This window comes from Coregonus clupeaformis, chromosome 28 (assembly GCF_020615455.1).
Source record: "Coregonus clupeaformis isolate EN_2021a chromosome 28, ASM2061545v1, whole genome shotgun sequence".
NCBI lineage: Eukaryota > Metazoa > Chordata > Actinopteri > Salmoniformes > Salmonidae > Coregonus > Coregonus clupeaformis.
In genome coordinates this window covers 16,900,093-16,923,141 of record NC_059219.1, presented here as the reverse complement: position 1 = coordinate 16,923,141, position 23,049 = coordinate 16,900,093, and the positions used below count along the sequence as shown (strand labels likewise).

Genomic DNA, 23,049 nt, shown 5'->3' with positions numbered 1-23,049 from the left:
GTACTGTACTCTGGTGAGTGTAGGTAGATGTCATTATTGTGACGAGTTGTACTTTATGGTGTTAAACCCCTTTGCTTTTTATACAGAAGCACTTATATTCCAAGTGTGTTGGCCTCCGTAAAAGGCAGACTTAAAAATATATGTTTGCATGAACTGTATAAACACAATAATGTCAACCTTATTTATGAAAGTTAGATAAATAATAGCTGCTCTGAGATATTCTTTGGTCTGGTTGCACAAATAGGTTCAGAGGCCACCAAAGTCATTACATTTCCTGTACTTTCCTCCGTGAAGGAAGAAAGTTACTTTTTCTTGATGATTACACATGGTTTCTTTGTGGGGAAAACATTTCCATTGCTCTGCGGCCAACACGTCTCGAATGAGCGGCCAGCTGATGGCTGGGCTCTTATGACTGTAGAGCTAAGCGCTACTGTTGATTTAGTTCTTCAATTACATTACCCATTAGAAGATGTTCAAGAGGACCACAATAACCCTGGTTTCATGCTGAAACTGGAATGTGGATCAGGCTGCTTTCCTGATTCTGCTGCTGTATATTGGTATGACTCTTGGTACGCGGCCAGAGGGAATAAGTCCAGTGGATGATTAAAATAATGTATGTATGATCCATATCTATACAAAACATTTGACTGTGCATTACGGAAACCCCCTTCTTTTAAGAGACCTTGGTCTGTATTTGGTTAGCTGTGCTATTTCATCACTAATAAAATGTGCTGTTCGTTGATGCCCAATAGTGGAGTTTAAGAAAACAAAGTAGAGAAACAAACAAATTGCTGTGTGTGTGTTTAGTTATTTGTGTGTTCCTTCCGTGCGTGTTTCCGTATGTGTGTGTGTTCCTTCCGTGTGTGTGTATGTTCCGTGTGTTTGTTCCGTGTGTGAGTGTTGCTTCTGAGTGTATTCAGAATGTGTGCGTGTGTTCTGTGTGTGTTTCTGTATGTGTGTGTGTGTGTTCCGTGTGTGTTCCATATGCGTGCGTGTTCCGTTCTGTGTGTGTGTGTTTATTCTGGAGGGGAACATTAATCACAGTCGGGGCCAGACACAAATCAGTGTGGATGGGCTCCGTCCAGCCACTGCCACGGAGCATTCTGGGTAAGAGCGGGAGAGTGACAGGCTGTAAATCGGAGTGTGTCAGCGGATGTCAGCGGAGTGTGTGTGTGTGTTTAAAACAGGGTCTTTCTCCATCACTTACGCAGTCAGGGAGAATGTGGATCAAGCTGGACCACAGCAGGATAGGTGAGGACAGGTAACGCTGATCACTACCAACACCTGACGGGAGCCATTTTGTTTGTGAGACAGGTGTGTGCTTGAGAGGTGTCAGTTTCAAGATGCTGTGTTAGATGCATGTAGACATGTAGAAAGACCCCATGAGTTTATTCATGAATGTTTGACTAAATAAGAAGAGAAACCTTCCTAATTCAGATGTATAAAACTTTAAATGTATACAGTATTACATTATGTGAGACTAGAGGATAGTCTGACTATTGTGTAGGATATATTTAATATTTTAATACATAAAGTCATTATTAGTCTCTCTCTGTCTCTGTCTGTCTGTCTGTCTGTCTGTCTCTCTCTCTCTCTCTCTCTCTCTCTCTCTCTCTCTCTCTCTCTTTCTCTTTCTCTTTCTCTCACCCTCTCAGTCTTTCTCTCTCTCTCTCACTCTCTCTCTCTCACACTTTCTCTCACTCTCTTTCTCTCTCTGTCTCTCTCTGTCTCTCTTTCTCTCCCTCTCTCTCTCTCTGTCTCTCTCTGTCTCAGCGAGTGGTAGTATTGAGTTGTAGAGTCCTTCATGTTTTTATTTTCTATTCATTATCTTCTCTTTCTTAACATCCATTGTTGATAGAGGTTGTCAGCAGGATTCTAATCAGGAAGACAGAAGCAGATGTTTTCAGCCTTATCTCATTGATTCCACTTGATGAACTCACACAATCACACACACACACACACACACACACACACACACACACACACACAGACGCTCATACGGTATGCACACACACATTCACACACACGCTCATATTCACACACACACTGGGCCTAATTGCATGGTAGAGAGACACAGACGGGTGACTTCCATGTAATCGAATCCAGGCCTCTTTTGCAGATTACATTTAATTAGCCCTCTCATCTGGAGTGAATACAGCTACGGTCCCTGCATAGCACCAATAAACTCTGCCTCCTGAAAAAAGGCAACAGGACAAACAATGGGATGACAACCCATACCAATCAAATACATGGACTCTACTCTATTTAAATACAACACAAAATAGCCCTTTCTTGAAAATATGTTAACTTAATCTTTTGAATTTGGAACTGCAGAAGTGGTTAGCAATCTTTCAAGCGTCCATCCTCCTAACAATGACATGTTCCACCTCACAACAAAAGTGATGTTTCCTCTCCTTAGCAGTTTTAGCAAAGTCTTATACAGGAGGATTTAGAGTGATCTGAAACAGGGGAAACAAGTCTTAGGCCATATAGCTGCTTTCTGTCAGTCTGGTGGGGTGAACGTGGGTTGTAGTGATAAGCCTTTGGCTATTGCAGGACAGGGCTGGGATATGTTTGTATGTGTGTGTGTGTGCCTGCGACCACCAATGTTATCTACAACCCTGCAATAATAGCCTGGCGGCACCATTAGCCTGTAGCTACATGGATAAGGGTGTCTGTGTGTGTGTGTTTTGCTGGCCAAGCGAAGATAGCGAGAGAGTATGTGTATGTATGTGGAAGTGAGTGTGTGTGTGTGTGCACGAATGTCTTCAGCTGTTGTAATTGCCCTCAAAGGTCCTGGTAATCTCTCGACCAAACAGAGCAGTTTGCAGCTGAAGCCAGTAGTAATTGCTGTGCCTGTCTAACACAGCAAAGGGGAAGCTGTAAAAACAGATGTCCTCATGAATTAGTGAAAACAGTTATGAAAAATTAACTGATGACCAAAGAGACAATGCCAGGGGGTTTATGTTCATTTAATAATGTATTTGACATATCACACTTTTTTATTATACAATCTATATATTCTCTTCAGCTGAGTGTATGTTTAGTTTGGAGGCTGTGTTCCTCTCCAACAAGCTTTAGGGAGGCAGCATAGACAGGCTTGTAATGGGGGGAGAGAGAGATGAGCGGAAGATAGGAAAAGAGGGGAGGGCGGAAGAGGGCACAAATGGTGAAGAGGCTGAAGAGGGAGATTTCTCCTCCAGCTCTTCCATTCCCTCTCTCCTCCAGCTCTTTTAATCCCTCTCTCCTGTAGCTTTTCCGCCGGCCTCAGTGAGGATGGAGCACTCTGAGAGTCCATAGGCAGCCAGCGTTAGCTCCTGTCATTTGATTCTCAGTTCATTTAAACCTAATGCCAATCCATAGTATAATGAGGCTTAATTTGAACCTAATGTCTGCTGATTGCCTAATGTACAATGTGAGGCTAATATCTATGGATGGACACTAATGATGGGCACTAGAGGTTTCTAACAAGACTGCGGCTCACGCTGGATCATTGAAGGCACTCTATTGTGTATATGCGACCAGCGAAGGAAGGTCTACCAGACTCATTTGCAGGGGTTGTAATACTTAGAGACCCTGTTCATTGGACATTGAACCAGGAATAGTACGGTGGTTGCGTGAGAAGAAAGGTTGGCTTTTCTGTGAATGAGAGAGGAGATGAGAGGAGAGAGGAAGGTGAGTCAGTGTGTTTGTAACACACACGCACACACAGCCTTGGGCTTTGAGGTAGGTCGGCTGTTGGACCCTGTCAGCCTAAATCAGTGCCAACTTCTCTCTGAGTCCCTGTGACACTGCTGCACATACATTCCCTGTTCTGAAAAACACAAATAAAGCATAATCTGTGCCCAACCATGGGGGGACGAGGGGGGGAGACAGAACTCCAGATATCAGATGAAAAGTCTAACTCCAAATATACTTTTTTAAACACAAAGCTAAAACAGAAGAGAATCAGGAAGCGGAACAATGCCCAGTGGTTTGTTGTCTGTGTGTGGAAGGCCAGATGCTTTTCTTTGGAGTAGTGTTTCAGTGAGTATGGTCCAATGTGCAGCTGGCCTCCTCTCTCTGAGTGGCACTGCAGCCTTGAGGGAGAAGTGGAGGATGGAGGGCGTGAGGGGTTTGGAGGACAAACCTCTGCATAGAGGTGAACAACTCCTACACCACCAGTGTTCTGGGCCTCTGTACCTTGGTAACATTTAGATTGATGAAGCCTGTCCAAAGTACTTATGGCAGATCAGGTCAAATGTAAATTACTTTTGTGTTTATAATTTCATGCAATTTTTACAACTCATTATTTTGCTTAGAGATGAGCTGTGGTTAGTCCAGCAGTCCAGCATACCTTTAAAACATTCCTGTATTGTACAGTAGTCTCCCAAATCCTTCTCCATTGGCTTCGCCCCACTTAAAATGTCTAAAGTTGATCCATTGTGAATAAATTAATGAATAAATTATATCCCAATAATTAGGGTGAGGACATTTAGCAGCTCTGCAGTGACATGGAGTAATATCCTCTATTTGTGCTGGATAGTATTTCCTCAGCACCCTGAACCTTAGTGACTCCACCGTTGATGTATTCCTTAAATCTAATTATAACATACATAACTTTTATTTGCCTGGGCTATTTACGAGCAGTTAAGTCTTTATTAGCCGAGCGAGCGTCTTGCTGTCCAGATTGGGTGTCTGTTCAGGGGCTGTAAATAATGCTTAGGTCATTACAGCCACACGCCTTCCCATTTCTAATCTCACACACAAGCTGAAGCACGAGCACACACGCGTATGGACGAACATGTACACACACACGCGAGAGCGCACACACACATACATAAGCACGCACACACAGACACACAATTCGAGCCCTCAATATTCCTCCAGGTAATTGCGTTGGATGCCTAGTGCTTTGACAATACGCATTATGGAACAAAATTCATTATGGAGTCAATTCATGGAATATTTTTTAAACATACAGTACAAAAAGAAATAGGGGAATAGGGAGATTAATTCCTTAGAGTCTTAAACATTGGGGGAGGGGGGTGCTAAGCTGACACATTTTAAGATGGTCATATTATGGATCATTTAGCTATTTGATTTGGAATTTTAGAATCCATTTAGGTATAAAACAAATCATGACAAAATTATTTAATAAAATATTGATTTTGGCCTTTACTATTAAAGCCCATACAAACTTATTGAATAAAACGTTCATAAATGGCAAATAGGACAGTCAAAAAACAAATCATGAGAAACAAGGTTTTGTTTTGAAGTGTCTGTCCAAAGTCTAGGAGAAACTTAGGAAATATATACAGTGCATTCAGAAAGTATTCAGACCCCTTCACTTTTTCCACATTGAGTTACATTACAGCCTTATTCTAAAATGGATTACATTGTTTTCCCCCCCTCTTCAATCTACACACAATACCCCATAATGACAAAGCAAAAACTGTTTTTTAGATTTTTTTGCAAATGTATCACATAAAAAAACGGAAATATCACATTTACATAAGTATTCAGATCCTTTACTCAGTACTTTGTTCAAGCACCTTTGGCAGCGATTACAGCCTCCAGTCTTCTTGGGTATGACGCTACAAGCTTGGCACACCTGTATTTAGGGAGTTTCTCCCATTCTTCTCTGCAGATCCTCTCAAGCTCTGTCAGGTTGGATGGGAAGCGCCGCAGCACAGCTATTTTCATGTCTCTCAGGAGATGTTCGATTGGGTTCAAGTCTGGGCTCTGGCTGGGCCACTCAAGGACATTTAGAGACTTGTCCCGAAGCCACTCCTTTGATTTCTTGGCTGTGTGCTTAAGGTCGTTGTCCTGTTGGAAGGTGAACCTTCGCCCCAGTCTGAGGTCCTCAGCGCTCTGGACTTTGCTCAGTTCATCTTTCCCTCGATCCTGACTAGTCTCCCAGTCCCTGCCGCTGAAAAACATTGCCACAGCATGATGCTGCCACCACCATGCTTCACCGTGGGGATGGTGCCAGGTTTCCTCCAGACGTGACGCTTGGCATTCAGGCCAAACAGTTCAATCTTGGTTTCATCAGACCAGAGAATCTTGTTTCTCATGGTCTGAGAGTCCTGTAGGTGCCTTTTTGGCAAACTCCAAGTGGGCTGTCATGTGCCTTTTACTGAGGAGTGGCTACTGTCTAGCCACTCTACCATAAAGGCCTGATTGGTGGAGTGCTGCAGAGATGGTTGTACTTCTGGATGGTTCTCATCTCCACAGAGGAACTCTGGAGCTCTGTCAGAGTGACCATCGGGTTCTTGGTCACCTCCCTGACCAAGGCCCTTCTCCCCTGATTGCTCAGTTTGGCCAGGCGGCCAGCTCTAGGAAGAGTCTTGGTGGTTCCAAACTTCTTCCATTTAAGAATGATGGAGGCCACTGTGTTCTTGGGGACCTTCAATGCTTTTTTTTTCTGGTACCCTTCCCCAGATCTGTGCCTCGACACAATCCTGTCTCAGAGCTCTACGGACAATGCCTACGACCTCAAGGCTTGGTTTTTGCTCTGACATGCACTGTCAACTGTGGGACCTTATATAGACAGGTGTGTGCCTTTCCAAATCATGTCCAATCAATTGAATTTACCACAGGTGGACTGCAATCAAGTTGTAGAAACATCTCAGGGTGATCAATGGAAACAGGATGCACCTGAGCTCAATTAAAAGTCTCATATCAAAGGGTCTGAATATTTATGTAAATAAGGTATTTATGTTCTTTCTTTTTATAAAATTGCAAACATTTCTACAAACCTGTTTTTGCTTTGTCATTATGGGTTATTGTGTGTAGATTAATGAGAATGATTATACTTTTTATCCAATTCAGAATAAGGTTGTAACGTAGCAAAATGTGGAAACAGTAGAGTGGTCTGAATACTTTCCGAATGCACAATATATATATATATATATATATATATATATATATATATATATATATATATATACACACACTACTGTTCAAAAGTTTGGTGTCACTTAGAAATGTCCTTGTTTTCGAAAGAAAAGCAATTTTTTGACCATTAAAATAACATCAACTTGATCAGATATACAGTGTAGACATTGTTAATGTTGTAAATGGCTATTGTAGCTGGAAATGGCTGATTTTTTATGGAATATCTACATAGGCATACTAAGGCCCATTATCAGCAACCATCAGTCCTGTGTTCCAATGGCACGTTGTGTTTGCTAATCCAAGTTTATCATTTTAAAAGGCTAATTGATCATTAGAAAACCCTTTTGCAATTATGTTAGCACAGCTGAAAACTGTTGTGCTGATTAAAGAGGCAATAAAACTGGGCTTCTTGAGACTAGTTGAGTATCTGGAGCATCAGCAATTGTGGGTTCGATTACAGGCTCAAAATGGCCAGAAACAAATAACGTTCTTCTGAAACTCATCAGTCTATTCTTGTTCTGAGAAATGAAGGCTATTCCATGAGACAAATTGCCAAGAAACTGAAGATCTTGTACAACGCTGTGTACTACTACCTTCACAGAACAGCGCAACTGTCTCTATCCAGAATAGAAAGAGGAGTGGGAGGCTCCGCTGCACAACTGAGCAAGAGGACAAATACATTAGAGTGTCTAGTTTGAGAAACAGACGCCTCACAGGTCCTCAACTGGCATCTTCATTAAATAGTACCCACAAAACACCAGTCTCAACGTCAACAGTGAAGAGGCGACTCTGGGATTCTGACTTTCTAGGCAGAGTTGCAAAGAAAAAGCCATATCTCAGACTGGCCAATAAAAAGATGAGATTAAGATGGTTAAAAGAACAGACACTGGACAGAGGAAGATTGGAAAAAAAGTGTTATGGACAGACGAATCGAAGTTTGAGGTGTTCGGATCACAAAGAAGAACATTTGTGAGACGCAGACCAAATGAAAAGATGCTGGAGGAGTGCTTGATGCCATCTGTCAAGCATGGTGGAGGCAATGTGATGGTCTGGGGGTGCTTTGGTGGTGGTAAAGTGGGAGATTTGTACAGGGTAAAAGGGATCTTGAAGAAGAAAGGCTATCACTCCATTTTGCAATGCCATGCCATACCCTGTGGATGGCGCTCGATTGGAGCCAATTTCCTCCTACAACATGACAATGACCCAAAGCACAGCTCCAAACTATGCAAGAACTATTTAGGGAAGAAGCAGTCAGCTGGTATTCTGTCTATAATGGAGTGGCCAGCACAGTCAACGGATCTCAACCCTATTGAGCTGTTGTGGGAGCAGCTTGACCGTATGGTACGGAAGAAGTGCCCATCAAGCCAATCCAAGTTGTGGGAGATGCTTCAGGAAGCATGGGGTGAAATCTCTTCAGATTACCTCAACAAATTGACAACTAGAATGCCAAAGGTCTGCAAGGCTGTAATTGCTGCAAATGGAAGATTCTTTGACAAAAGCAAAGTTTGAAGGACACAATTATTATTTCAATTAAAAATCATTATTTCTAACCTTGTCAATGACTACATTTCTTATTCATTGGCTATGTTTCCTATTCAAACTCATTTCATGTATGTTTTCATGGAAAACAAGGACATTTCTAAGTGACCCCAAACTTATGAACGGTAGTGTATATATATTTATTTTATACATTTAACCCCATTCGTTTTTTTAAACCGGTACCGGTTACCTTCAGACATCCTGTCCCACTTGTGGGGGATCAACATCGTGTTCGTGAGAATTCCCTTTCCATAGAGTGATCATAATAGTTTGTAGGTCAAACCGTTTGGGCGCTACGGACGTTTTCGAGAGAAGACCGATTTTCGGGATGTCTCATGGTCTGACAAACACCGCTCTAGGTCTGCCACCTTTTACCGCAGATGCGAAAGTGCGACGCTGGCGGATGTGGTGGATTGAGAAGCATCCAATGCAAAAAATCTGGATATCTGTAGTTTAAACTGACGGATTTTGATGGTGTGTCAATCGACTAAATCGGTTAAATAGGGTATATTAGGAATATTGGCAGTACAAATGTACCAGGACAACTGATGTACTGTTTATTATATAGATATACTTTTATTAGAAATATGACACATTCATTTTGTGCTCTGAAAACTGTACATTAACAAAGAGTCAACCCGAGTGAACTAAAAAGGTGGAGGGGGCAGTGGAGGTTAAAGGTCAGGGGACAGAGGTCAGGGTTCATGTCAGACACGTACAGGTCTGAGGAGGGAGTGACAGTCAGTGATACCAAAACACACACTGTTACATGGAGTTACAGAACACTCATATTCCAATACCCTGAAAAGGATGGGCGGGGAATTATAATATGCATTCAAAATGGCACCCTATTCCCTATATAGTGCACTACTTTTGACCTGGTCAAAAGCAGTGCACTATATAGGGAATAGGGTGCCATTTCAGACACAGATGTAATCTGAATAATCATGGTCATAATTATAATAATGAGAACAATAATCCCCAAGCACAGTAAGAAATATATTTATAGGCTAAAATTCATTCTGTAGAACTCTGTTGAAATAATTACATTGCTGTACAACAGGACTCCAAAAGAGCCTTGTGCTTTCTCTGTGTGCAACTAATCCAAAACCCATACTGCAGAGTCACAACCTCTGTAATGTCCTATACAGTATTTATCATATATTTTTTATATTTATTAATTTCCATTGTCATTATTAAGCATCATTCTTTATTTACTCTGTGACATGAGTATCCTTCATTTTTTACCACCTGCATTTACCGAACAAGCAGAATCATATTTGCCACAAATGTACCAAGCCTGTTCGTACATCAAGCAACAATCAACCAATCAAAACAGTGTCTCCTTGGCTTTTGCTGAGGTCATAGATGCTTCCACCAATGAGATCTGGCCATCTTGGTTTTCTGTGATGTCATTAAGGGCATCTGCAAATGAGATATCTCATCCTTGTTGGTCTATGCTGATGTCACTATCGCACCCACCAATGGGAGGGTTTCCCGCCCTTTTGGCTGACTGTGATGTCATCGGTCTGCTCCCTTCCGGGCGGGGACTCTGTCTGACAGTGCAGTGGAGGGTGGCGGGGCGGGGCTATTGGTTGGCATGGAGAGGCACATGGTTATGGTCCGGCAGTCTGCCTCCTCCACTGCCTAGGCGTGTTTGGGACATGTACTGGACATGTAGTTTGGTTGGAACATGTACTGTATGTTGGGTGAAGGTCTCATCCAGACCAGGTCCATTGCCTATAGGCTTGGCTAGAACATGAACTGTATGGTTGGTCCAGGTGATCTGTTAGCAGGGTGGAGAAGAGTCCATAGGCAGTTGCAGTCTGTCCTTTTAACCTACACCACCTACACCACCTACACCACCCAACATCCTAACTAACTAACCATCCACAGAGATCTACCAGGAGGGGGAGAGGGACTCAAGCATGTGTCTAGTGAAGTAATAATGTGGATAATAACAGACCAGATATATTGACATAGTAAACAAAAAACTGATTCCAGCATCAATAAGAAAATATAACAAAATGCACTGCAAATCTGTTCTCGTTCCCCCCCCCTTTATTTGGAAATCTCTCTCTCTCTCTCTCTCTCTCTCTCTCTCTCTCTCTCTCTCTCTCTCTCTCTCTCTCTCTCTCTCTCTCTCTCTCTCTCTCTCTCTCTCACCCCTGCCCGTTTCGTTGGTCATTGATCGTTGGTCGTTGGTTCCCAGAGTGAGATTGAGATGTGGAGCTGTGGGAAGGGAAGGTGCCTGTATGTCTGAGAGCTGGGCTGGGGGACGAGGTTGGCTGCTCTCTGTCTCTCTCTCGGTCAGTCTCTCTGTCTCAGTCTCACACCTCTGTCTGCAGGTCCATGATCTCCTGTCCCACCAGAGGGATGGTGGCGCTGGCCTTCTCCCACTCCACGTTCTGCAGCTCCAGGGGAGAGGCCGCCAAGGGCTCCAGGTCCTTCCTCATCCACGACGGGGGAGAGTGGGTCTTCCTGATGCCCTCCCAGGCTCTCTTACTGGGTGTCTGCTGCTTGTCCTGTTGGATAGAGGGAGGGACAGGAGAGGAGAGGAGAATAGGTCAACCAGAGAACAAACTAAATCATCAAAGGGCAAGAGATGTGATATTGAGGCATTGACATGCATTTTGGGGGTCAATTATAGAAAGAAAGGAGAGAGAAATAGAGAGAGAGAGAGAGAGAGAGAGAGAGAGAGAGAGAGAGAGAGAGAGAGAGAGAGAGAGAGAGAGAGAGAGAGAGAGAGAGAGAGAGAGAGAGAGAGAGAGAGAGAGAGAGAGAGAGAGAGGGAGAGAGAGAGAGAGAGGGTGCTATACATGGAGAGAGAATGGTAAAAAGAGAGAGTGGGAGAGAGACACATGGAAAGAGAAAGTATTTTTTTTTAAAGAGGTGGAGAAGAGGAAGAAAGAGAGAGTGAGACAGACAGAGGGAACGGGATAAAGGGAGAGACAGAGTGTCGTACGCTCATGATGGTCTTGTCGCTGCCAGCTGAGGACACACTCCACCTCTTCCCTGCCTTCCCATCGCCAGGCGGAGACGCCCTGTCCTGGTCTGCACTGTGGATCTTCCTGTTCAGGTCCTGGAACATGTCCTGGTGACGCTTCCGCGTGTGCATGATCTTCTACATGGGACAAACACACAGGAAAATTAACCATCCATTTAGCCACCATCAACATCTATACAGCTCTCACATCGTGTGTTTTACACCATGGTGCCACTTTAGTGTGAACAGAGAAAAAACATCCAGCAACCTTAACCAACAACATAGCTTGTGCAAGATCTTCTACATGGACCAAACACCCACCCATCATAGAAAAATCATGAATTTAGCTACCATCCACCACAGACGTCTACAAAGCTTAGATACAGTACTGTATATCATCTGCTATGCAGTCCCATGCACCATAATTATAAAGAAAAAGGGATTATGTAAATTCTAGGGGATTTTTGGAAGCAGAATTGAGACATTAGAGACAGTTTGTCAAACCAGCAAGACATTATGTGGGAAGAAATGCTGTCCAGAAGTCTGAAATTACCTCAAAGTCGAGCTCCGCGTAGCGGGATTTTCGTCTCTGGATAAAGACAAGAGGGAAAGATTAAAAGATACATTCTGCTATCATCTAAATGATATGCTGTGTGAGTCTGACTATACAAAATGGTGATGTCTTCCTCAGCATTTCACTCTGTTTCACTGTTAGTTTCAAATCAGTAAAAATGACTGAGACAGTTTCTCAATGGTAACAGTGACTCATGAGAAACTGAGCGCCCATGTTGGTTCATCCTGACCCCGTTGGCGTGAATCCTTGCAGTAAACAGCTTGTGACCGAGTGACCTTTGTCAGCGAGCAGAGAAAGAAAGGCCTGACCTTCAGGCTGGTTGGTTGTTGGTTGCCCTGGCAGCTGTGACCTTGCACGCACAGCATTTTGGGAGGGGAGCGAGTTTGGCCCTGAGGTGAAAAGACACCAGCAGGCTGAGAAGTCTGTCTGTCTGTCTGACTGGCTGGCTTGGCACAGCTAGCTGTGCATGTGTGTGTGCTGGTCAGTGTAGCAGTCTGAGTTTGAGCTCCCCCACTGAGCTGGCACATTGTCAAGGAGAGAATGCTCAAACCTGACCTTTTTAAAGAACTTAGTGTTCTGTCGAGCCAGGCAAGATAGGGCTATTTCTGTACTTGTTGCCACTACAGTTCTGTTACTACACAGAAAAGGATAACGACTATAAAGATATCTCAACAGAAACCCTATGCCTTGAATACAATACCACCACATACTGACAGTAAAGGGCACTGGTTGGTTTCTGATATTTTCTTTGATCAAGGAACATAAAGACAATCTGTCCCATCTCCCTCCCCAAGTCATGTGGTGAGGACATGGGGTTGTGTGTGTTTGTATGTGTGTCTATGTGTGTGTGTGTGTGTCTGTGTGTGTGTGTCTTACCTCCAGGGAGCTCATGGAGAGCGTGGACACGGTCTCGCTCTTGGACATCACACCAGAGTTCCCAGAATCACCCTGTTCACACATGCTGTTGGTCATGTGGGATTCTCCGGAGACATTCTGCATGTTGTGGACGGGCGACTCCCTCTCCGAGCAGGACACACTGACCAGGTCCGATGGCAGGCTCTTCAGCGCAAAACCCGGCACGCCCTCCACCCCCACCGAGTTGGCCAGGTGGATGAGCCTGGTCTGGGGCATCTGCTGCTCCATGCTGATGTTGTACTTGGCCGTCGTGTCCTCCTTGCTGCCCTTTCCGGGCCGCCCCAGGGTGCCAGTGTTGTTGTTGTTAGGCAGGATGATGTACCCTGGTCCCGGGCCTGTTCCTGTGCCCTCAGGCCCCCCGGCCTCCCCTGTCCCCTGTGGAGACAGCTCCCCGTCGAGCTGTTTAAAGAGCTCCCCGTCACAGATGTAGATGGACTTGGCTCCCGGCAGCTCGGTGCTGATGCCCTTGGTGGCACCACCCTTCTCCCTGCGCAGGGTGAGGGTATGACTGGGGTAGTCTGCCACATTCTGGAGGTGGACCTTGGCCATGCTGGCAGGCATGGTGTTGAAGTTAGAGCCCTTCTGAAGGGTCAGGGGCTGGGAGGACGGCTTCTCATCACCCTGGAGAGAGGAGCGCTTCAGAGTACCTGGGGGGAGAGGGAGGGAGGAGAGAGGGAGAGAGAGAGAGAGAGAGAGAGAGAGAGAGAGAGAGAGAGAGAGAGAGAGAGAGAGAGAGAGAGAGAGAGAGAGAGAGAGAGAGAGAGAGAGAGAGAGAAGGAGAGAGAGAGGGAGGAGAGAGAGAGAGAGGGAGAGAGAGAGAGAGAGAGAGAGAGAGAGAGAGAGAGAGGGAGGGAGGGAGGGAGAGAGAGAGGGAGGAGAGAGGGAGGGAGGGAGGAGAGAGGGAGGGAGGAGAGAGGGAGGTAGAGGCAGGGAGGAGAGCGAGGAGGGAGGGAGGGAGGAGAGAGGGAGAGGGAGGAGAGAGGGAGTGAGGAGAGCGGGAGGGAGAGAGAAGGAAGAGATAGGGAGGGAGGAGAGAGGGAGGGAGAGAGAGAGAGGGAGGAGAGCGGGAGGTAGGAGAGAGAGGGACAGAGAGAGAGAGAGAGAGATTTGAGAGGTAGCAAAACTCAGAGATAAAGAGAGGGTGACTCTCAAGGTGTCCAACTCAGACTTGGGCATGCTATTGAATAAGCGCAAACTTTCCCACTGTTGATTTAACTAGTGACTATACTGCCTTGAACTTCTGATCATTAGCTTGAAGATTATGTCCTGACCCTGTTTCACTGTATCTGTTGGCTTGCTGTGGTGTGCATCTCACTATTGAGCATATGACTGGAAAACAGCATCAGACAACATCCTGTCAGCATGACAAGATATCTTACATTTTAGTCATTTAGCAGACGCTCTTATCCAGAGCGACTTACAGTTAGTGAGTGAATACATTTTCATACTGGCCCCCCGTGGGAAACGAACCCACAACCCTGGCTTTGCAAGCGCCACACACACTCACACAAAGAAAAATGGCATTTCTGCTCCAGATGCTTTTCCTGATATCCTGTCTCGGGAGATAATCAGATTCCCGTTCGCTCCCAACGGATATCAGAGGAGAGCCTCTATCTGATGCCGCACTGTTGGTCGGTACTTAATTATAACACGGGCTGCCTGCCTGCCGGTGGATGTGGTGGAAGATGTGGGAGACTCAGACAGCCCTATTTATCCGCATATTACTGCTCAGCACTCGTTCCCACACCACAGCCCTATTGCCAATTGGCTGGGCTAAATTGCATTATGCTGCAGTAATGTGGTGCATATCATGTCAAAACAGTGTTTTGCGCTTCATAAGGGGCGGCTGCTGTGACGGCCGTGGTCTGACAACGGGTGGAGAGGAGTGGGATGGGAGGGTGCTGCTAACACAGAATACGCGTGGAGCAGAGAGGGCAAAGCAGGCGCATCTTTTCAATGACAGTACTCAAAGAAAACTCCACATGCATAGAGAGAATTGTATCGAGTCAGACAGACATGCAGACAGACGGACAGATGGACACACTGCATAAACTCACTCTTTTTTTTGCCGGTACTCTTACCTCCTCTGCAAGCCATGTCGACGTCTTTCTCGAAATCAGTCTAATGAAACAAAATAATAGAAAACTTGTTAACAAAGAACATGTAATACACGTAAAGTATATTAGACATTGTTTTAGATGAAAAATGATGTTCCATTCGTACTACCATAAGCTGAGCGTGTCCGTTCTGGAAAGATCCCCCTGAGTCTCCATTCCCATCCTCCTGGCGGTCCACTACCCGACACTTCACTGCTTCTTGAACCTACAATACACCATAATAAACACAGAGGTCATGACCTTTCAATGTCACAGTCCATTTTTTGTCTGTTCATCATCCTCCTTTCCACATCACCCTCAAAACAACTAATGACTTAGTTTACTTAATCAACGTTTTTCTTTTAGCTCCCAGTGGAGCACAGGGCCTCAACAAACAACCAATAAAAAATAAATAAAAACAATAATAAGAAGAAGAAAGAAAGAAAGAAACACAGAGTAGGAGACAGAGTATCATCAAAGTGAAATGTGTCAGAGTGACAACAGAGTGAAGAATGACGTACCTCTCTGCGCAGGATGCAATGCACCATGACGATGACGAAGCCTTCCAGCGAATCAAACACAGCGAACAGGATCTGGAAGAGGGAGGAGCGTCGGTCGGTGATGGCCAGGACAGCAGACATCCAGGTGAGGGCGAGGAGAGGCAGAACCACACAGGAGCTCCACAGCGACGCCCTGGAGGATGGGAGGGGAACAGCAGCCCAGTGCCAGGGTCAGTACTACAGTCAGTTACACAGTTGAAGATACACAGGAAAGACTACACTGCTGGAAAAGAACTGTCTCTATTTAATACGATTTTGCATGATTTACTTGTTTGAAATGGGATTCAATGATACTACAAACTACATTTATCTTTCTAATTACAATAGAAGCGTTTCAAATGAAATACATACAGCCTCTACTACTAAAAACTGTATCTATGTACTGCATGTTGCCCTCGTTGTTGAAATTATTGGCATTATGTACAGTATAATATACCTAGAACAAGGTATATGTACATAGCTTGATGTTTTAAATATACTTACACTAGCTACCGTAAATATGCTAATATCACACACAAAAACATACATCCACAATCAATTGAAATATATGTTCCATAACTGACATATGCAATATGCATGTATGTTTAGGATGTGTCAAAAAACATATGAGCCCAGAGCAACAGGAAAAGGAGGAGCTGAGGTGAGTAAAGGAAGAACAAAAGTGAAATGAAGCAAAGAAATGTAATATAAAGACAAACGCAAGAGGCAGAGGGCAAAGGTATGATTCAGTTGACAAGGACTTCTCTTCTGGTCCATATGTTCCTACAGGACAATTTCTATCTCTCTCCTTCACCAACATTCTTATTTCTTTCCCTAACTCCTCAACTCTTCAGATTCTTTATTTTACATGTGCACTTTTTAACTCTGTCCTGAGTTGATTGAATGAAAGGTATCTAGGTGTTATTTAAAAAAAGCATTCAGACACACTCCCACTGAAAACCACATTACATAAAATATAGCGACACATCAGGCCTGGCCACAGAAACCCAACCTGCGCGCGCACACACACACACACACACACACACACACACACACACACACACACACACACACACACACACACACACACACACTAATTGATAAGTTAAGTGCACTGCCCGTGAAAACCTCCTCCATGCGAATACAGATGTAGTGTTACTGTATCCATCCATAGCCTGGGGGCATTACATAGCTGAAAGCCACTGAGCCTTGCACTTTTACTCTGGCCTATATTAAAGCTGCTTTTCTGCTGTCTGTGCTTCACACACACACACACAGTCTTGCACAGCTAACCTTCTGGGGACATACAATTCAGTCCCATTCAAAATCCTATTTTCCCTTACCCCTAACCTAACCCTGACCCTAACCCTAACCCTAACCTTAACCCAAAAAACCTAACCTTAAACCTAACCCTAAAACTAACCCTATCTCCTAACCCTAACCTTAAACCTAATTCTAACTCTAACACTAATTCTAACCTTAACCCTAAACCTCCTAGAAATAGCATTTGACCTTGTGGGGACAGACAAAATGTCCACAGTTGGTCAAATTTTTCTTGGTTTACTATTCTTGTGGGGACTTTTGGTTCCCACAAGTATAGTTAAAAACGTCCACACACACACACACACACCATATCTTCCAACAACAGCACTGGAGAACTAATTCCCAGTGATTCTCAGTGAGGGTACAGGAGAAAAGAGGAAATGAAAAGGGGGGAATAACGAAAATATAAAAACAAGCGGAGGAGGAGGAAGTAGAGGAGGCATGTCAAGGAAAAGGAAACAGAGGTAGAGAAAGCAGTATAGAATATGTGGGTAAATAATTAGCAGGACTAACATGGCGTTACTGGTAGCTGTGGTAGAAACGTCAGCCGACGAGATAACTCCGCACTTGGCACATTTGAGCGTCATATTGTACAGTGGTACTGTCATCTGACTGCAAAGTAGTCAAATTAACACACGCTGTAACATAATACACACACAGATACAAATGCACACACACACACTCTTACACTCATACATTCAGAGTGAGTCACAGTTCCCTCTCTCTCTCTCTAGCTCTCTCTAGCTCTCTGTCTCTCTCAGGGCTAAGGGGTATGTGTGGGGGCTGGGCCGGACAAGATACACAACCACATCGGTGGATATGTCACTAAGGGCTGATTTATTCCACAATGATTGATCACTGCTCCTACTATATGTGAACACAACAAGCTTATAGGGGATCCTAACCAATATAGAGTGAGTGGGATAATCAAGTCAACAAAGGCACTATTGTATCCCGACATTATTCTAATCATCGTTTTAATCTAAGTACAGCCTATACTTATCATCTTGAGTCTGTGCAGAAAAGTGCTGTGACACTGTTGCACTAGCGGTTAAGAGGTTGGGCCAGTAACCGAAAGGTTGCTGGTTCAAATCCCAGAGCTGACTAGGTGAAATCTGCCAATGTGCCCTTGAGCAAGGCACTTAACCATAATTGCTCCTGTTAGTCGCTCTGGATAAGAGCGTATGCTAAATGACTAAAATGTTATGAGAGATACATGGAAAAACTTAAGTGCAGGTCCGTTTCTTATTGGCCAGGCACCTGTATGTATACTGGCATGAATACACATTATATTTCCCTTGTTCATCTTATTATTCACATTGTTGAATCCTTCATTTATGTGCATTAAGCTAAATAATTATGGTATTCTTATAAATGAATAATGCAAATATCTAATTAGAGACATTTTATGTGCCTATTGATGCTTTGCGTCTCAATTGCGTTGTTTATTTAGCTTCCTAAATGTAATTGCTGTGAATATTTTCACCCCTGGTTATTTCTCTCTACACCTCACTGGTCAGACTGATTACTTTATACGGGCATTACTGAACACTCTACTAAAGCTCTCACGCACAGAAACACACATGCACACACACACTCATGTAGTCATGTACACACATGCAAGCACACACATATGCACACACATATACACACACAAAGTAACACACAAACAAACACACGCACGCACGCACAATGAACTATGAACTCAAAGAAGTGAGTCGTGACAGGCCTCTTAGCCTATATCTCCAATTAACCAATTAAGAGTGTTTTTACATGTGTTCATTACCGGGTGTATATCTGCGTATGTGTGTATGTATAAGTGTGCGTTGCTACATGGCTGTATTAAAACAACACAGAGGATAGACAATGAATTCTAAAGATTTCCTTAGAAGCTGTTCCAGGTTTAATCCTTTCCTTCTTCACTGGTACTGTAATCCACGAATACTGTAGAGAATCATCACAGTTCCCATCTAGCAGTTTATTTCTGTGTCACCCCACTTCTACAGTGTCTGTGCTGTCATCTAATCTCATATCATCACATCACAAAGCCCAGTGTTGCTGTGGCCTGCCTCTCTCTGCCTGGATGCCTGACTGGAAGTAAGAGACACAGTACAATCTCTACTATGCCTCTTCATCATGGATAAAAATACTGTATGAGAAATAATACAGCAATTATACACGAGAGGGTATGCGATTACTGAGATTATTATCAGGACGTGACGCAACGATAAACTGTCCATCCATACTTCTACACAATGGCTTGAAAAAAATTTCATTATATTAAAATACCCCCACAAGACAGAGACATCTAGAAGAAACAGAGTTCGAGAAGAACAGTGTCACAAAATGGCCGCTCGCAAAACGACAAATAAACCATAAGAGGCGAGGAAGGAATCGATTCAGTATAGCCACTGGACAGATGGATTAAAAATCACATTATAAGAAATTACATTTCAAGTAAAAGAGAACAATACACAATACTCCACCTTTCGCCATAGGCAGTGATATTAAAAAAGCAATCAGTAGCTTTTGAAATACAACACCATTTCCCTTGTCTTTATGATGTGTAGACGACAGAGAGAGTTCAGAGAGAGAATAAAACTGAGTAGGAAACACCCATATACTGTACATAGGCACATAGACCTAGACCTGCTCAAATCAAATCCAGGTCTTCAATCAAACAAGCAATACTCTTCAGCTAAATGCTCACTTCATTGTTCTGTCTCAACAATGTGGGTAGAAGTGATTAGATAGGTGATATTCTGTGGTTCCCAGTCGACAAACAAGGGTACAAAGCTTACCCAGTTTACTGGTATTTCTTTCACTAGGATCGTCCACTCCGTAACAATTTCCACTGTTTTCCAGTGAGTCTGGGAGGAGCCAGTCTGTATAGTGACAACTAGGGTTAAAGTAACTGAACAGCAACCTGCTAACACAGTGCTAAGTTAGCACTGCTAACACATCCTGGAATGAGGAATGAGGAAACACAACACCACACCAGGTCTGCCTTTACAGACCTTTCCTTTTCTCTCCTGTCTTGTCCTCTACTCTCCTGTCTGTTTCCATTTTTAGCCTCTAATTTTAGGGGTGGAAGAAAGAGAGAGAGCCTCAGCAGGCAGCGAGGATACATCTAAATCTCTGAGGTATGAGAGAGCAGAGCTACAGTACGCCGTGCCTAATAAGGCTCTTCATCTAGCGATCATTAATTATCTTGATTAAACATGTTAGGTATTGAAAGGCATGCGAGGGGAAAAAGAGACTGACACCCTTCTCTGTTTTCCATGTATCCACTCTGCAGTGCCACCCTGCCCCCTCCCCACAGTCCCTCCCCCCTCAGTCCACATACGCATAGTTTGATCCTTGAGGGAGCAGAGGGGGCCCAAACAGTGAGAATAATATCAGAGAATAACATGGTATCCTTCTGTGTTGTGTATGCATCCAGTCTTCTGGTGCCACCCCTCCCCCCTCTCCCCTCGGTCCAGGCACCATTGATAGCCCAGTGGTCTGCCTGCGCAACCCTAAAACAACCCCCCAGTACCCACTTTGTAATCGAATACACACCAACACACACGCCAACACACACACTCGCACATCTAAACACACACAAACATACAAACACCCTATCATATACTACTCTGTGCCATATCCTATACTTCTGTCAGTATTCATTCTGTATCTTAGTAATGTGACTACATTGAACAGAACCATGTATCACAACCGTGTTCTAGATTTTGCACTGCAGTTTATGTCTATAGTTATTCTTTAAATGTATTGCTTGTCTAGCTGGTTTTAGATGGAAGCTGGGATATTGATAGCAGGGAAAGTGTGAGGAGGGGGTATTAAGCCAATCAGAGTAAGAGGAGAGATTATTAAGCCAATCAGAGAGCGCTACTGCCAGGGGGAGGAGATTTAGTGTGTGGGGTGGGCCGTGAGCAGGGCTGATAGCCAATACAAATCAACAACAGTGTGGGCGGGGCTGGTTTTTTACCCAATCAGTGACGAGGTGGAAAGGGGGAGCTGAGATTGAGGTGTTCCTGATTGGAGAGGAGGATCCCTGAGTGAGAGAGAGGGGGGGATTCTGTGCAAACTCAAACAGAATGTTTCAGACAGCAAAAAACAAACTTGTACAGTTCAAGAATAGTGAGATAGATCATTGCAGAGAGGCAAACATGTTGTTCAGAGAAAATAAATACATAAATAAACAACAATTCAGTTGGATGCACTAACGATGGCCAATGAGGGCACAGAACAGCAGCCTGCGAGAAGGGGGGAGCAGGGGTCACCGTGAGGTCAAAGGTCAACCCTGGGGTTATATAGGGACTTAAGGTCAAGACCTCTCTCAACATTGGTGAGTATTGCGCTGCACATGCTACTATCTGTATTAAGTAGTAGTAGTAAGTATAAACAAGGTAGACTTCAAGACAAGTACACATGGTTGAATGTGTATCTTAGTAGGAGCTTGGAAATGCCCAAATGGCTGTAGTAAAAACCCCATCTCCAACACAACAGATGTATCAGATGGAGTATGTTTCATATTGTAGTGAGTGGCCTTTTTAAGAAACACAACAGAAAATAAACCAATTTCTATGGCTATAGAGCTAGCATTAGCTGTGTACTATAAATCAAACACATGACATTATGGTGTGCTTTGAGTGATCTCTGAGGTCTCTAATCTATACCCATCGGGCCCCTGCTCCCCTTCCCTAAACAACTAGCAACCAAACTAAATAAAAGAGAAAGATGGATATACAGAAATGTACATTATATAGCAACACCTGCAAATTAAGAGAAGCTGAGTGAACGTGTAAAAGCAACATACAGTATATGGCAGAGTACAATGAAACCAATACAAAAGCCATGAGATGAGCACTGATGCGCCATCTTGTTTCTTAATGGGAGGGTCCGATAACCAGTCCATTCTTTCTCATTTTCCCTTTTCTTATATCTCCCTCCCTCCCTCCCAACCCTTCCTTCTTCCTTCCCTCCCTCCCTCCCTCCCTCCCTCGCTCCTCTCTTCTTCTATCCCTCTCTGTCAGACCACATCCTCTACAAATCTTCCAATCACTGATCACTGTCTTTCTTATGAAAACATCCACATAATCCTTTCAGTATTTATTTTATCTGCTCCTTTTCATTTCCCCACTCTCACCTCTCGCTGTCTCTCTCTCTCTGCTCTCGCTATATCTCTCCTCCCTCCCTCTCTCTTTCTGCTCTCACTATATCTCTCCTCCCTCTCTCTCTTTCTCTCTCTCCCATACTCCTGTTGTCTGTGCTCCTATTCCCCAACTGTTATCTCCCCTGTTTCTAAATTCTGTCTTCTAAAGAAATAAATCTTATCAATTTCCTCATCTGACTCTTTCCTAGCTCCTGCGTTCTAGAAGTGAGAGCCAATGGCATTGCTAGCCCCGCCCCCAAGCGTATGCCCCAGGCTGGTTATTGGTGGACCAGTGAGATGGATGTGTGGTAGGATGAGGCATACCCTGCCCTCTCCTTCAGTTTCATATCAGTAATGCCGTCTTTGGACACCAGTTTGTTAAATACGAGAATCCCGATAACCATGTTAACCTGTCAGAGAGAAAAGAGAGATGTGAACAAAGCAGCCAGATACAGAGAAAAACTCTTAGTCACTCAGACCATATAGCTACAACCACTCTGTCTGTCAGTCTGACATGGAACTACAGAAATGATAGAGTATGATACATGCATGTGAATCATGTCAGTCCCAAACATACACAGAATAGTTTTACATATCAAACCTACAGTATATATAAAGTTGTAACTGCTAAGTGAAGGTAATAACATGTAGTTAGTCAAGTGGTAGCAATCTTGCGCATAGGGTCCATTGATGACTATACATGGCTTGCAAAAGTATTCACCCCCTTGGCATTTTTCCTATTTTGTTGCCTTACAACCTGGAATTAAAATGGATTTTTGGGGGGTTTGTATCATTTGATTTACACAACATGCCTACCACTTTGAAGATGCAAAACATTTTTTATTGTGAAACAAACAAGAAATAAGACAAAAAAACAGAAAACTTGAGCATGCATAACTATTGTGGTATGTCTATATAATATACACTGGATATTTTGCCCATTCTTCAGGTCAGACTCGCTTTTGGATGGGTTCCAAGTTGGAGAGCAATCTTACAGTCATGGCGGGCATACATTCCCAGAATTTATTTATTTATTAAACCAT

General features: G+C 43.8%; 1 protein-coding gene across 7 annotated transcripts in view; it reads right to left on the bottom strand.

Annotated features, from left to right (window-relative positions):
- Nucleotides 1–8,969: 8,969 nt before the first annotated feature.
- Nucleotides 8,970–23,049, bottom strand: part of LOC121543027 (adhesion G protein-coupled receptor B1) — a 103,176-nt gene continuing 89,096 nt past the window's right edge. For 2 of the 7 annotated variants that reach the window (XM_041852703.2, XM_041852709.2), the window contains 9 exons: nucleotides 22,331–22,416; nucleotides 17,365–17,463; nucleotides 15,511–15,682; nucleotides 15,117–15,215; nucleotides 14,951–15,014; nucleotides 12,855–13,540; nucleotides 11,958–11,993; nucleotides 11,384–11,542; nucleotides 8,970–10,943 (listed from right to left, as the gene is read on the bottom strand). In XM_041852703.2, coding sequence (XP_041708637.1) covers nucleotides 10,749–10,943; nucleotides 11,384–11,542; nucleotides 11,958–11,993; nucleotides 12,855–13,540; nucleotides 14,951–15,014; nucleotides 15,117–15,215; nucleotides 15,511–15,682; nucleotides 17,365–17,463; nucleotides 22,331–22,416 — 1,596 coding nt within the window. In that variant the 3' untranslated portion in view covers nucleotides 8,970–10,748. The remainder of the gene's footprint in view (nucleotides 10,944–11,383; nucleotides 11,543–11,957; nucleotides 11,994–12,854; nucleotides 13,541–14,950; nucleotides 15,015–15,116; nucleotides 15,216–15,510; nucleotides 15,683–17,364; nucleotides 17,464–22,330; nucleotides 22,417–23,049) is intronic. The other 5 variants (XM_041852705.2, XM_041852704.2, XM_041852706.2 and 2 more) reach the window with 5 other exon arrangements.